This window comes from Carcharhinus amblyrhynchos, chromosome 23, assembly GCF_965287045.1.
Source record: "Carcharhinus amblyrhynchos chromosome 23, sCarAmb.v2.hapA, whole genome shotgun sequence".
Classification (NCBI taxonomy): Eukaryota; Metazoa; Chordata; class Chondrichthyes; order Carcharhiniformes; family Carcharhinidae; genus Carcharhinus; species Carcharhinus amblyrhynchos.
Window position 1 is genome coordinate 34,676,699 of NC_137346.1, and position 15,867 is coordinate 34,692,565.

Sequence of the window (15,867 nt, forward strand, 5' to 3'; positions counted from 1 at the left end):
ATCTGAGCAACTTGAACGTGTAGCTCAAAATGGGTATCACGGTTGCCTGCAGCATTGGTTCTGGGGTAACCCTGGGAATGTGGTACATGTTGTGAGGTGAACATTATCAAATGCGCAGCAAAAGGCAGAGCCAGCAATTATGGTACCTAATTAATAACAGCTTAACTTCAGATTTAATCACATTGTCTCCGCAAATTGGAAGCATATTCAGCATGTTTAATGCCAAACATCTGGACGCCAGGGAAGTTTTGGTAACACAGCTGGTTCTGGCTGAAGCTGAGAGAAAGTATAGTGCCAGTAACTGATCGACTGCAGGGATTTCTGCAGTGTTGAGATTTTGTGTATATTCTAGTTGGTGATTTGCGCTGATAAAGGTCAGCTGAGTGGTCTGTATTGCTGGGATGGTGACAGCAGTATTATGCCCTAAATGCAAAAGATTTGCCTGGGAAGGGATGGAAATCTAGTTTTAACATTAGATTCACACATCCCAATATCTGTGTCTCTGTTTTGTTTTCTTTTTGGTTGCTGAACTTCCTGATTTTTTTCTTTCCATACGGATACTCCTGGGACATCTGAATCACAGCTGGGAAACATTTGGATGCGGATCCAGCTCTCTCTTATAGAGCGTTGTTTAGTAGTACTCATGCAGAAAGTGGTCCAACTATATTTCAAGACTATTTATGTAGTTAATTGTTGAAATTTTCTGTAAATTAGCTGCTGCTTGACTCCACCCTTTATTATCTTGGCCACCTTTCTATCAAAATATTGGCGGAAGAAAATCAGAAGATAAGTAGCTTTTTCCTCACTTTTCTGGTGAGTTTTACTAGAAAGTCTGGCATTTATTGCCCATCCCTATTTGGCTTTGAGGTAAAAATGGTGGCCTTTCTTGAACCGTTGCGGCCCACATGGTGAAAATGCTTTTACAAATGTTGTCGATCCCAGGATTTTGTCCTAAATTGTGTCAAACTTCTTGGTGTTGCTGAAGCTCTAAGCAAGCAGAAAGAATTTCATCGCTCCTCACTTTTCCCTCTTATAGAGGCTTTGGGAACACAAAACATGAGCCACTGGCTGACAAAAAAGCAGCCACTTGATTGACACTCCAACCATTGGCTTAAATACAAACTTCCCTCCACCATCAGTAAAGTGTGGCTGCAGAGTGTACTTATCTGGTAGCCATGACATTAATGTGGCTTGTGTTTGATTTGTTTGGTTTTATTCAGTGATGCCCAGAGTGTAACAATGCTGTCAGAAAATTATTTGCAGCAGTTGATCAATGAAGGCAGGAATGGCCAATTGTTAATGGACTCAGCAAGACATACAAATTCTGACATGTTAAACTCTTGCTTACCTTCTCCCCATAATCCCAAAATCACAACTGAGAGATGGGAGGTGTCGATCATGTATAATCTTAAAAAAAAAACTAAGTACTGAAGCAGATGCCAACTATATATGGAGGAAAGTCTGTTCGAATGGTTAGTACCACTGTTTTATTATAAGAGTGAGAGAATGAGTTCAGGGACGAGGAAGATTAATTATGTAGGAAGTTGGAGAAGGTGGGTCTGTTTTTTTTCTTTGAGAAAAGAAAGTTGAGAAGAGGTTCTATAGAGGCACTCAAAACCATAAGGATCCTGAATAGAGTAGATGGAGGGGAAAACTTCCCATTGGTAGAAGGGCCCAGAGGCAGAGGGCATGGATTTTAGGTAATTGGCAACAGAAACAATGGGTGGGAAATCTTTCCATGTGTGACAAGTTGGCACCTGGAATGTCTTGCCTGAGGGTGTAGAATCAATCGAGGCATCCAAGATTATAATTTGTAAAGGAAGAATGTGCAGGGTTATGAAGAGAAGGTAAGGGAAAAGCACTAAGCGAATTGCTCATTTCAGAGGGCTGGCACAGACATGATGGGCTGAATGGCTGTCCGTTGTGCTGTAACAATTGGGATTCAATGAACGTTGCTTTTAAAATCTCATTGTGCACACTTTTTCAATGTACAGTCCCTTCACTATCTGGAAGAAGCTTGTGTAGTTACTTTCAAGTTGATCTGCAGCTGTACATGCACAGCTTACAGGAACATTGGCCACCAGTCATACTTAGTGGTTGGAAATACTGATAAATGGGGATATGGTCCAATGCATTAACTTGGTGTTGGTGTCCATTGCCACAGTAAGTTATTTGATTCCCTTGGTTTCATTTCTCATCAAGGGGATTAAAAACCTGGCCAGTGTATTTCCCAATGTGATATAGTGCTTATCTCTTATTGGTTCAGGTTTAGTTTACTTTTTATATAGCATGTGGTTGATCTAATGCATCCTGAAGACTGGCTTCTATAATCATTACAATTAATGTTAATTGAAATATATTTTTGAAGATTTGTGTGGCCCATTCAGAGAAGATTTTTTTTGTTTCTGCCTACATAATTGGGTAGACTCCATGTGCCTCCAATGGACATAACTAATTATTGAGGGACTTGATCAAAACCTTGCAGGTTTCAGTGATCCAGTCAAGAATAATCTTGTTCCCTCCTATCAGTAGGTCCTAATTGTAATGCCTTTTGTTGTAGAGTCGATGCGGACTGCATCAGTCCAGATGTGAAAAACTCCATCCATGTTGGTGATAGGATCCTGGAAATCAATGGAACACCAATCAGGAACGTGCCTCTGGATGAGGTAAGCACTCAATCAGTCAGTTACACTATCTTTCTCCTTCGTTATCCTAATTCACACTTACTCAGACTCCAGCCATTTAAACTGAATGTGAGACTATTAAATGAAACTGTCCATAATTAAATGCCTCTGTGAGAAAAAAGGGAAGATGCTAGCTATAGAAATGGGTAAGGGAGACTAGGAAAAGCCAACTTTAAATATTGGGGGAGAAACATAAGCCAGGAATTTTGTCCACAAGCTGGGTTGGGTGAGCAGAGGTGGGAGAATTCCTGGCTCTGAGAACCTGACCTTTAAAAATGGATGCCCAGATGGTGGATTTTTGACCTACATTTTGGAGCTGGATTAGAAGATGGGACAGGCGATTCTGGAAGAACTGAGGAGACTGCCAGGTCTGGAAGAAGACTGGGCAGATCTCAGGATCCAGGCAAAGATGATTCACCATATTGAATGAAACATTCATTCATAAAAACCCATTTACTGTATTTACATTTCTTCAGCTAAGTAAAGCCTCATAACAATAAGCATTTCATTCAATTGCACAATCCATTAATCAACAAGAACTAGAATTCATGGTCCCATTTTGGTAGAGTCTAAACCATTTGTAGCTCTCAGTCAAGCTGTGAAATGGCAGACACTCTACTGTGATAATGGACAGTTGTGAAATCAATCAGTAATAGAATCCCTTGGGCAAATGCCAATCAACTGTGCAATAGCAAGCTTTGTTAACATTGTAAATCTTTTTTTCTGAGGATTTAAAGAGCGGAATGTTTAAGTGACTGAGGATATAAGAGCAGGAGTAAGTCACTGAGCCTGCTGTGCCATTCAGTATGATCATGGCTGCTCATCTATCTCAATTTCTTTTTTCCACAATACCCACCCATCCCATATCCCATTTGTCATTGGCATTTAGAAATCTGTCAATCTCTACGTGGTGACTGAGCTTCCACAGCACGCTCGGATAGAGAATTCCAAAGATTTACAACTGTTTGAATAAAAGATTTCTCGTCTTAATTCCAATTGGCTTCCACCTTATTTTGAAATTGTTCCTAGACTCCCCAACCAGAGGAAACGTCTTGTATCTGTTCTGTGTATCCCTTCTTAAATATTTTATAGATTTCAATGAGATTACCTTTGACTCTTTGAAACTCTAGAGAACTCTTACTGTGCCTTTTGACATGCTCTTGACATGTGCAATGAGCTCAACAGTAATGAATTAATTCACTTTATTAGCACATTTATGCCTACATTTACCTAGCTCAAAGGACACCTGTCCTCCCTCAAAGATATCCTTGGCCCAGTTCCAAGGGGGTACCTGACCATCCAAATTATCCACCAGAGTTTAGACCTGTCCTTACCAGGTCTAATCTGCAACCTTTGGGCTTCACACTCCAAGTCTACTCAGATCCCATTTTAGTGGAGGCAGCCAATGATTTTAAATGGCGGAACTTCCCCTGACTCCATTCACACTTCTGTGAAAATGGGAATTGCTGTGTTCAAAAGAGGGTCTCCATCATGAAGCAAATGTGGTCATAGATTTTAGTTGAGTATCAGATCCATTTTGTGGGGATGTAGAAACCAATAATGTCAGACATACAAAGTGGACCAAGCAAGTCCATCAGCTACAATTGGTGGGAACAGATTGGTGATTCCAACTACATATATAGAAGGGATGGAAGTGGAGTGCCAGTTTTATATAGTCATGAATCTGAATACCAGCATTAGAATAGGATGAGAACAGAGTTGGATTGCTTTCTATCTCAATGGGAAATGTTGGGTGTATTGCAGCAGGAATGGGTGATGTGAGCTGTATACTGATTCTTGGGTAAGGGTATAATTCAGAGATGCCAACAACATGTATGAAGTGGTAGAAGTCAATTAGAAATGATGGAGTCATGGGGAGGCAATGATTCATTTAATGTTGAAGGAAGAATGGAAAACTAACCATTATATAGCGTGGAGGAATAGCAGGATAAAACAGTTAAGATTATAGTGAGAGAGATATTTGGGAGGGATCACCAAGTGGGCGAAGCGGTATAAGCTAATCCTACATAGTTGGGAAAGGAAGGTGTGGACAGAACAAAATGTCACCAATTTGTACATACAGCAGTGAAGAGAGTAATACTGGCAAATACAGCTGGAGAGTGGTGTGATAAATTGTAAAGTGATCCTGACATCCCTCTTCACGACATCTTGTCTTGTGAGAAGTTTTGCTGCATTTGAATCCTGAACTGTTTTGATGTTTGACCTCCTCAGATTGACCTCCTGATTCAGGAAACCAGTCGCTTACTTCAGTTAACTATTGAGCATGATCCACATGATGCATTGCTGGACGACCAAGTGGAGACCATCAGCCCTATGTCAGACATCTTCAGCCCACAGAGAACAACTGCCCCAAATGGAGATGGTAGCACAATCAAAAAACGTCCCATCAAGTAAGAAATGTTCTTGTTTGTACTCAACGTCCACTTGATTTCTTAACCTGCACCATCCTTTAATATGATTTTTAAAGCCGCACAAACGTAGCACTGAGGAGTTAATTTAGCCTGTCGTACCTGTGCTGGCTCTTTGAATAATGCACACTCTTTTACAAGATATCATTCTTGCTATTACAATGAAATTAAATCCTTTTTAAGTTCTCAATCTTAGCCGTGGAAAAGCATCAGGTGAAAGATGGACATTTTTCCGTAAGGTTGGAGAGATAAAATGAGTGCGTTAATTATCCTATTTTGTGATTTATAGCAAATTACTGCGGATGCTAGAATCTGAAACAAAAACTGAAAATGTTGGAAAATCTCAACAGATCTGACAGCATCTGTAAAGAGAGAATAGAGCCAACATCTGGATGACCTTTTGTCAAAGCCGAAGACTTTAGTAGTGTTGACTGAGTGAAATTAAAATGCTTAACATTCCAATTTGACTAAAACCTCCTAGCATGATCCTGGGAATTATCAGTATTTTTTATCATGGCATTAATAATGGTAAATTGGTAGATATAATTACAAAAACAGGAATTTTGTTTTTGAATGAGTTGTTGGATAGAGTCTCCAACTCTGATAGTTAGGACGGATGGTAAAGATCCAGTGGCTACATTTGCAAAGGAACTGGATATTACACAGAGGAACAGATACAGTGAGAACACAGTGTCAAAATTTGTATGTCTCAATTAAATGTCTTCTCTGTACTGGAGAACAGAATCAGTTCTCAGCTAAAACTCTACATTCCCCTTTGTATCTTTCCTTGTGTGATCACATTCTTTCTGTAATTTGGCGACGAGATCTGTGTGTAGTACTACAGCCATGGTCTAATTAGAGATTTTTATACACAGTTCCAGCATAACCTCCTGCTTTTATATTCTGTGCCTCGGCTGGTAAGGGGCACCACCTTCAGGGATCTGTGGGCATCGTGTTCCTTTGTATCCTACTATTTGTTGTGTACTTCATTGACTTGTTTGCCTTTCCTAACTATTATTTTGTACCTTTTGGATCGAAATCTATTTGTGCTTCCTAACTGACAATTCATACTCTCTATCGGAGATGTTCTAATAATTTGCCCCACACTGAGGTTAGGCCAACTGCTTTATTGTTACTCTGTCTATCCCTTTTCAAACAATGATACAATATTCACAGAGCTTGGGAACCATGCCTGTTACCAGAAAGGTCAGAGAATGATGGTCAAGTCATCACTACTTCACTCCTTATTCCTATTAGCAGCGTGGGATGCATTTCATCTGAGCCAGCCTATTTATCCATTTTCAAAGATGCTAAATCCTATAATATGCTCTCTCAATGTTTATCCCATCTATTACTTCATACTCCTTAATTACAATATCTGCATTTGTCACCTTCCTTTGCAAAATATTCCTTGATAACTATGCACCATCTTCTACCTTTACACACATTTGTTACCTTTTTTGTGTCTAGTAGGCTCTACTTTTTCTGGTTAGCTCCTTGCTCATTATGCAATCATAAAGCATCTTTCAGTTTTTCTTTATGTCCTCTCATTCCTCAAATTTTCTTTTTTAATTTCACCCCTACACTCCCTATGTTCCTGTCTTCTTATTGCATTATTGACCAGATGTCTGACAGCAAAACTTCCCCTTTTTATTCCTTTCTGAAACTATGCCCTTTGACGTCCAGAGGGTGGTCTAGGTTTGGGCATACAACACTTTTTCTTTGCTGGAACATTTATTTGCCATAAGCACCCTCTCACTCTCCCTTGAAACCCGTCTTCTTCTCTTGACATCGATTTCGGTTTGGGTAGCTACTTCTACTCCACTTATTCAATCGCATCAGTAAAATTGACTTTCATCAGTTTCCTGGTTTGTCTAGGTCCTTTTCCATAACCACATTAAATATAACTGAATTATGATCACTGCAATAAAAATCTGGTGCTACTGGTGTCCCTTCTACCTGCCTAGCTTAATTTTCAAAAACTAAGACCAGAACTGCCCACAACCTACCATCTTAAAATGTATTTGAGAGATACTTTCTTCAAAGAATTCTAAAGCCTCTATAGCTTTTTATCCCAGTTAATAGTGCGGAATTTTAATATTACTGCCCAATTCGTTTTGGACTCTCAGCAATTGACTCTCAGCAGGCGACAGTGCAGAGGGACCTGGGGGTCCTTGTGCATGAGTCGCAAAAACCCAGCCTGCAGGTGCAGCAGGTGGTCAGGAAGGCTAATGGGATGCTGGCCTTCATAGCGAGGGGGATAGAATATAAAAGTAGGGAGGTCTTGCTGCGGCTGTATAGGGCACTGGTGAGGCCGCAGCTGGAGTACTGTGTGCAGTTTTGGTCGCCGCACTTACACAAGGATATTTTGGCCTTGGAGGGAGTGCAGAGGAGGTTCACTAGGCTGATACCGGAGTTGAGGGGGTTGAGCTATGAGGAGAGGCTGAATAAACTAGGCTTGTACTCGTTAGAGTTTAGAAGAATGAGGGGAGATCTCATTGAGACATATAAGATGATGAATGGGATGGATAGGATAGAGGTGGAGAGGCTCTTCCCGGTCAGAAAGGACAGTAGGACTAGGGGGCACAGCCTCAAGATTAAGGGGGGGGGGGGGGGGGGGGGGGCGTGGTTGAGGAAGAACTTCTTCACTCAAAGGGTGGTGAATCTCTGGAATTCTCTGCCCGTTGAAGTGGTGGAGGCTGCCTCGCTAAATATATTTAAGACGTGGGTTGATAGGTTTTTGATAGGCAAGGGGATTAAGGGTTATGGGGAGAGGGCGGGAATATGGAACTGAGATACGACAGATCAGCCATGATCTTATTGAATGGCGGGGCAGGCTTGAGGGGCTAGGTGGCCTACTCCTGCTCCTACTTCTTATGTTCAATTTGCCTTCATATTTGCTCTTTCCCTCTCTCCGACCTGCTCTTTTGTCTTTGCTTCAAACAAGTATGTGTAACTCCCATGTGTTTGTGTTACTTTGTCACTGTTGGCTTAAGCCTTCTGTTTGCTCAATAATTAATGTTATTTTAATGTTAGCACAGACTGGAAACTCAGAGTCTGATTTATTGGGCCATTCTGTATCAGTTATTGTAACAGCCACACTCTATCCATCTCCAGGAGAAGCTGTAGCATTGACAAATCACCAAGCACTGGATCACCTGCCTCCCAAAAGAAAGATTTGGGCCGCTCTGAATCTCTGCGGATTGCCTCTAAAATGCATCGAATCTTCCGCCCTTCTGACCTGATCCATGGGGAAGTGTTGGGAAAGGGCTATTTTGGACAAGCCATAAAGGTATGCTTTTCCTAAGTCATATTTCTTTGAGATGAATTTTTCTGAAGACAACTTACTAATCCTGCTCCTGTCAGCATCAGTTGCATGTTGAGTCCAAGAGAGTATTATCCATCAAGGAGCTATGTGGGAAAGGGTTGATGACAGCATAAACCTCTGACTCAGTGTGATTTATTTTTCATTATCCACTTGATTACTGAAGAATATTATAACCAGTCTCTCTGCCTTTAATTTTTCTCTGTTCTGGTCCCTTTACTAAAGGAGGGATGCATTTGCATTGGAAGCAGTTCAGAGAAGATTCACATGGTTGATCCCTAGAACGAAGGGTTTGGTCATGAAGAAAGGTTGTGTCTTTGGATTTGAGGAATAAAAAATAATCTTTTGGCAGGGGCGAGGGGAGGTGTCCCATTTTAAGATTGAGAAGAGGAGAGTTGGACGGTGGTTAGTCTTTGGGGTGCTCCTCCCCATGGTTGAGGCTGTTTCAATGAATATGTTCGAAACGGTTGAGTGCTATTAGAATAGGCAGGGCAGTGTCGTTGAGGCCAATCCGATCAGCCACAATCTTGTTAAATGGCAGAGCAGCTAACCGGGGCAAATGGCCCACTGCTTCTAATTGTATTTATCTAATAGCATGGTATATCCTCTGGGATGAAGATGGCCAGAAATGTTGGTAGATAGGACATGGACAATATTCTAGTCCATTTGGCTCAATGGCTTCTGAATCAGAAAGTTATGGGTTCAGGCTCATTCCAGAGACTGGAGAATATAGACCAGGCTGGTGCCCCAGTGCACGCTGGGGAATGTGGGCCCGGCTGGTGCCCCAGTGCACGCTGGGGAATGTGGGCCCGGCTGGTGCCCCAGTGCACGCTGGGGAATGTGGGCCACACAACGTTTTAATTTCTAGGGGACTGTAAAGCAGGATCAAGAATCCCACATGGTTTGTTGCCTACCCAGTGCGAGGGTCTGGGACATCTTGAATTGGCTTTTTTGGAGGGGGGTATCCATACTGGAAACAGTAACATAGGGAAAGGGCTAAGCTAAACTTTATAACCCAGTTTTCCTGTGTTTTTTAAATCTCTGGATTATTAGTCAGGCCGTGTGGAAATTGGTGTAGAAAGAAGGAGATTAGGCTGGTGACCATGAAGTTGAAGGAGTGGTGTGGGAAAGAGTGGTTTCCTTTCCTATGACACTGGACAGGAGGGAACTATGCATCTGGGATAGATTTCACCTACACAGCAAATGGTTTCAGTGGAAAGAAAAAATAGGATGGTCAGAAGGGCTTTGAACAACTAAATGGGGGAAATGCTCATGTACAAACGTTAGTATAATCATCCAGTCATTGAATAGTTAACACACAGAGGACGATTCTGCCCATAGACTGTGCTGGTCCCCTCTCTGAAAGATCATTTCACCTAATGCGTCTCACCCGCTTTTAACAGTAGCCCAGCAATTGTTTTCAGTAATAATCCAGTTCCCTTTTGGAATGCCTCAGTGACTGTGTTTCTATAACACCTGCAGACAGCATATTCCAGATCCTAACCACTCACTACATGAGAAAGTTCTCTTTGTGTCACTATTGCTTCTTTCACCCATTACCTTGAATCTCTGTCCCTTGGTGCTTGATCTTTTCACCAATTGGATCTACTCTATCCAGACACCTCGATTTTTGAATACAGAAAAGTGCACTGCCCAGAACTGGCCACAATACACCAGATGAGGCTGAGCTGGTGTTTTATACAGATTTATCGTCTATCCCTTGCCTCTATTGATAAAGCCTCGGATAGCATATGCCTCATTAACCACATTGTCAATCTGTCCTGCCTCCCTCAATGGTATATGCCTATGTACCTAGGTGTCCCTGCCCTGCATCCCGTTTCTAATTGTATGCTTTGTTTTATATAGTCTATCTATTTTCTTACCAAAATAAATCACTTCACACTTTTCTGCATTAAATATTATTTGCCACTTCCACTAACCTGTCTATGTCCCTTTGAAGTTCTACACTAACCTACTTTATGGTTCCGTGTGTTCATATCCAAGTTTTGTATCATTTGCAAATGTTGCCATAGTACTATATACACTAGTACTATACCTAGGCCATCTATATATTTCAGGAGGAGCAGAGGTCCCCACACTGAACCCTGGAGAACTTCACTACAAACCTTTCTCCAGTCAGAAGAACACCCATTCACTACTACTGTTTTCTGTCACTCAGCCAATTTTATATCCATATTGCTACTGTCCCTTTTATTCCAGTGTGCTCACAAGCCTGCTGTGTGGCAGCTTATCAAATGGTTTTAGAAGTGCATGAACACCACACCAGTGATATTTTTCTCATCAAAAGAATCTCAAGCAATTTCCTTAAATATGGTATGCTTGCTGGTTTTTATTAATGAACCCAGATTTGCCCAAGTGTCTACTAATTTTGTCCCAAATTATAGTTAATCAAAGCTTTCCCACCCCTGAGATTAAACTGATTGGGCTTACTTTTATACCCTTACTTGAGCAGCTTGCATGCAAATAACCAAAAGGGAAGAAAGTAGAGTAACAGTCAGAAATTGTGCTTTGTGCTGTACAGGTAAAGGGAAAACTAAGATGCAAGTAAATTGGGAGAGAATGAAGAGACGTGTAGAAGGACAATATGGGGCATGTGACTCAATTATTCTTTATATAACTTACAGAGTAGAAGGAACAGATTTAAATTGGAGGAAATGCTTTTACTGATGTATAGGTTGAAATTTTCAGGATGGTGAGTGCTTGGTAATCATTTCTTCGACTCCCAGCCTGTCCGCTGTCATTTCACACTCAATTTGACTCTGATTAGCAGCAGGCAGGATTTCCATCCGCTCTTGGACTAAAAACGGCTGGTGTACGAGTAGAGCAAATAATTAGAAAAGCTAATAGTGTTATCATTTATTTTTAGGAGAATTTATTTCAAAGATAGAGAGATTATGGTTCAGTTTTACAGGGTATTGGTTGTAACAACATTTGGAGCATTGTGTAAGTATTGGCCTCCTTGTTTAGGGAATGGTCAAAATGCATTAGAAGCAGTTCAAGGATGCTTTATTTATACCAGGAATGGGCAGATTGTCCTGAGGAAAGGTTGGTTATGTATGTGCAAATTAGAAGAGTAAGCGCCAACTTTGAAGCATGCAAGATCCTGAGGGGTCTTGACAGGGTGGATGTGGAGAGGATGTCTCCGCTTGTGAGAGAATCTAGAACTCGGAGTTATAAAAATAAAGCATCACCCATTTAAGAGGGAGATGAGAATTTATTTTTGAGGGTGGTGAGTTTTTGAACTCTCCTCAAAAGACAGTGGAAGCAGAATCTTTGAATGTTGTTCAGGCAGAGCGAGAGAGATTTTTGATTAATGAGAGGGTGAAAGGTTACTGGGATAGGTGAGAATGGGGGTTGAAGTTACAATCAGATCAGCCTGGTCTTACTGAATGGCGGCGGACCAGGCTCGGGGCCAAGACTCCTCCTAATTCAAATGTTCAAATTTCCTGCCTTGTAGAGTTGTCAGCCATTCAGATTGGCCAGTAGCTTTCTGACCCAATCTGGCAAAGTGCTGCAATAGCTGACAGAGATACCCCAGTGCTGTGCCTGAAATAAAGTCCCGGGATTGCAGTCGAGGCCTTCCCCTTCCCCCACCCTTCCGCCCAAGATAGAGGATGAGAATTTTGTCTGTTTCCCACTTTCAGCCTGCAGACCTAAGAATTCAGGCTTGGTGGGAAAATTGGGGTGTGGGGAGGGGTTAGGGGGAGTGTAAGACTCTGGCCACGGAGTCACCATTAACTGGAGCATTCTTCATGGCAATCTACGAATCAGAATTCACCTGCCAACCAACCAGTACTCTCTTGTACAGTATATAGTTGTTGTTTCCTCTGACATTGATATTTTTGCCATTGGCCTGATGAGTGGAAGAGGAAACGCTTCCACAAAATGTCTTTTTTCAGCAACACTCAAGCTCTGTACTACCAAAGACAAAGGTGAGAATTTCATACAGATTTCCTGGTAGCAGCTGTGAATGGTAGATTTAATAAATGCAGATGTGAAACAGCCATATAGTAGATTGTGATAAACAGATTAATGCATGGTAGAAAAGTATTGAATATCTTGACTGTCCAGAGTTGATTTCTGGAACGCTGTCATCTAAACAAGTGGACAATTTCATATTAGATTGAGTCAGGTTTAATAAACAGACTGATACTGTGTGAACATTTATTTAAAAGTATTTGAAAGGGAGAAATGTGTGAAACAGTTGGAGATTTTTGATTTGGGTAAGGTTAACTTCAGAGCATGTCTGCAGTAAACCGGGTAAAATAACAAACCAATGGGTGGTGTTCAAAAAGGAATTTAATTTGACACAGAACCAGTTTGTAATCCCTTAAAAGGCAAAAGAAACAACCATCTAAAGTTGTAATAGACATCATAAAACTAAGAAAAATGCACAGATGCTGGTGTGTAAGAAAGATGTAAAACAGACAGGACATCTAGAGGAAGGAAGTATGAAAACAAAGTTGCGAGGAATATTCAATTCAAAACAAAACCTTTGCAATTGTGTTAGGAAAAGAAGTGTTTGATTAATGTGATCACCCAGTTTGGCAGTGATGGATTTGCTGAATAATTGATTTGTGTCAGTATTTACATTGAGGAAGATGCTAGCATGCCAGGCATCCCAAGAAAGCTAGTATCAGACTCATCAAAACTAAAAGAAGCAAAATAACAGTAATGAATGAACGTAATGGCATGATGGAGTATCAAAATCCTCAGGAACAATGGTCTTGAAGAAAGTTGATGAAAATGTTACAGCTGTTGTAGCCAAAATCATCTAAAGTTTACTTGATTCAGGAATCATTCCTTTAGCTTGGAAATGGTTCATGTCACTCTACTTTTGAAGAAAAGTGAGAGCAGGAAAACCAGGGAACTATAGATCAGTTTGCCTAACATATATAGATGAGCAATTAGTAGAGTGCATAATTAAGGATAGGATGAGGAAACATCTGGAGATTGGTGAGTGCCAGTATGAGGATAGGCCAGGCAAGTCACGTGCCGGCTCACTCTAGCCCTTTTAAGATAGTTATGCTGAAGTTGGAGGTGCTTTTATTAACCCCAAATCCAACTCTGGGAAGCCAGAGTAATTGTATTCATTAACTACTTTGGGATAGAAAGCTACATGTCAAAGTTTGCTGACAAAAACTAGGCAGTACTCTAGAAGAATAAAATTACAAAGATTAAGCACATGGATAAAACTGTGGCGAATGTAAGGTTATTCGCTTAGGGACCCTGTTCTATTTATTTTAGATCTAATCTAAGTGTTGAAAAGCTGGAAACAGCACAGATGTGAAAAGACTTGGGAATTTAGTACATGTATCATTAAAACATTCTGAACGTTAGAAAACAAATAACAGGAACAGGAGTGGAGGCCATTTGGCCTCTCCAGCTTGTTCTGCCGTTCAGAAAGATGACGGCTGATCTGATCATGGTGTCAAGTTCATTTTCCAGCCTCTTCCCTCCTCCCCACGATCCTTGTAAATCAAAGATTTGTCCAACTCGGCCTTGAATATATTCAATGACCAAAACTCCATTTCTCTCTGCAGTAAAGAATTCCACAGCTTAATCGGTCTTGGAAGAAATTCCTCTCATCTTTGTCTTACATGGAAGACCCCTTATTTTGAAACTATCCCCTTGTTTTAGATTGCCCCATGAGGGGGACATTTACTTCAGCATCTACCTTGTCAGGACCCCTCAATCTTTATACTATTCATTAAAATTGCATCTTGTTCTTCTAAGCTCCAACGAGTATACACCCAACTTGCTCAACTTTTTCTCATGAGACAACTCATGAGAATCAATCTGATGAACCTTCTCTGAACTGCCTCTAATGCAAATACCTTTAAGTAAGGAGACCATAAGTGTGTGTAATATTCTGTGTGACCTTACCAATGCTCTTTACAATTATAGCAAAACTTCCCTAGTTTTGTACTCCACACCACCCCCACCCCCCCAACCTTGAAATCAAGACCAAGTTTCTATTTGCCATTCTAATTGCTTATTATACCTCTTTGCTAACTTTATGATTCACGTATGAAGACACTCGGATCCCTCTGTACCTCCAGCATTCTGTACCCCTCTCCATTTTAAATATTCTGTCGCCCTAGTCTTCTTGCCCAAGTGGACAACTTCCCATTTTCCCACATTATACTTCTATCTGCCTAATTTGTGCCCACTCCCTTAACCAATCTATACTCCTTTGCAGAGTCTGTACTTTCCTACCTAACTTTGTATCGTTAGCAAATTTGGCTACTCTGTCCCTTCATACAAATTATTAATATAGATTGTAAATAGTTGTGGCACCAACACATCCATGTGGTGCCAACCAGTAAATAACCTGTTTATTTTGGATCCTGAACAGGTACAGACAGTAATCAAAAGGGCTAATGGAATGCTGGTCATTGTATCTCAGGAACTAAGAGTAATCCACTTATTTATACCAAAACCATTCAGACCGTATCTGCAGCACTCCAAGCAGTTCAGAGCACCACAACTTATGGAGCTGGGGAGGTTGGGGTTGGCCAGTGCCAATTTTCCAGAACAATGCTGGAACTCTAACTGTTTTGAGGAGAGGGGTATATGAACCAGGGCTGCATTTCCTGGAAATTGGATGGCTAAATGGTAACTTGATCAAAGTTTTCAAGATATTAAGGGAAATAGATAGGGTTGATGGAAGCTATTTCCACTGGTTGAGAAGTCTAGGGAATGGAGGTCAATTATAGTCTTGATTTTTTTTGGCATGAAACTGGATAACACTTCTATCCAGAATTAAGTTTGGCTCAGTCTTCCACAAACAGTATTTGATACTAGATCAGTTGTTACTTGGGTTTTTATTCCTGAGAGGAAGGCAATAGACAGAGTTAGGTCACAGTTCAGCCATGATCTCATTGAATGTCAGAGAACAGCCTTGTAAGGCCAAATGGCTTTTATTACATTGCTATACAAAAATTGGCTCTCGTTTCTTACATTACAATGGTGAGTTCACTTCAAAAGTGCTTCAGTGATTTACACTATTTTGGGGTGGATGAAAAAGGTGCCGGGCACTTTATAAATGCAAATCATTATACCATCACAGGACATATAACATATACAATATGTGTGTAACCTGACCACCAGGCTGCTACAATATATTTTACAACAGCCTTGTGCTCAGTAATATTTGCAACCTCCAAATAAACCTTTTAATTCTAAATTCTGTTTGCCCTGCAATGCCTTTTTTTTCTGTGCACAGGTTGGTCATTGAATCCACAGTTAGGGTTGTTTTGTAGTTGTGGAGTCACTATCCATCTCCCTTTTTTATTTTCCCTTCTGATCAGGTGACACACAGAGAGACAGGAGAGGTCATGGCAATGAAGGAACTGATCCGCTTTGATGATGAAACCCAAAGAACCTTTCTGAAAGAGGTTGGTAG

At 40.9% G+C, this 15,867-nt stretch overlaps 1 protein-coding gene across 5 annotated transcripts in view; it reads left to right on the plus strand.

Annotated features, from left to right (window-relative positions):
- limk1a (LIM domain kinase 1a) overlaps window positions 1–15,867 on the plus strand; it is a 70,712-nt gene that overhangs the window by 26,329 nt on the left and 28,516 nt on the right. For all 5 annotated transcript variants that reach the window (XM_080210390.1, XM_080210392.1, XM_080210394.1 and 2 more), the window contains 4 exons: window positions 2,561–2,666; window positions 4,917–5,095; window positions 8,231–8,405; window positions 15,773–15,859. In XM_080210390.1, the coding sequence (XP_080066516.1) occupies window positions 2,561–2,666; window positions 4,917–5,095; window positions 8,231–8,405; window positions 15,773–15,859 (547 nt within the window). The remainder of the gene's footprint in view (window positions 1–2,560; window positions 2,667–4,916; window positions 5,096–8,230; window positions 8,406–15,772; window positions 15,860–15,867) is intronic.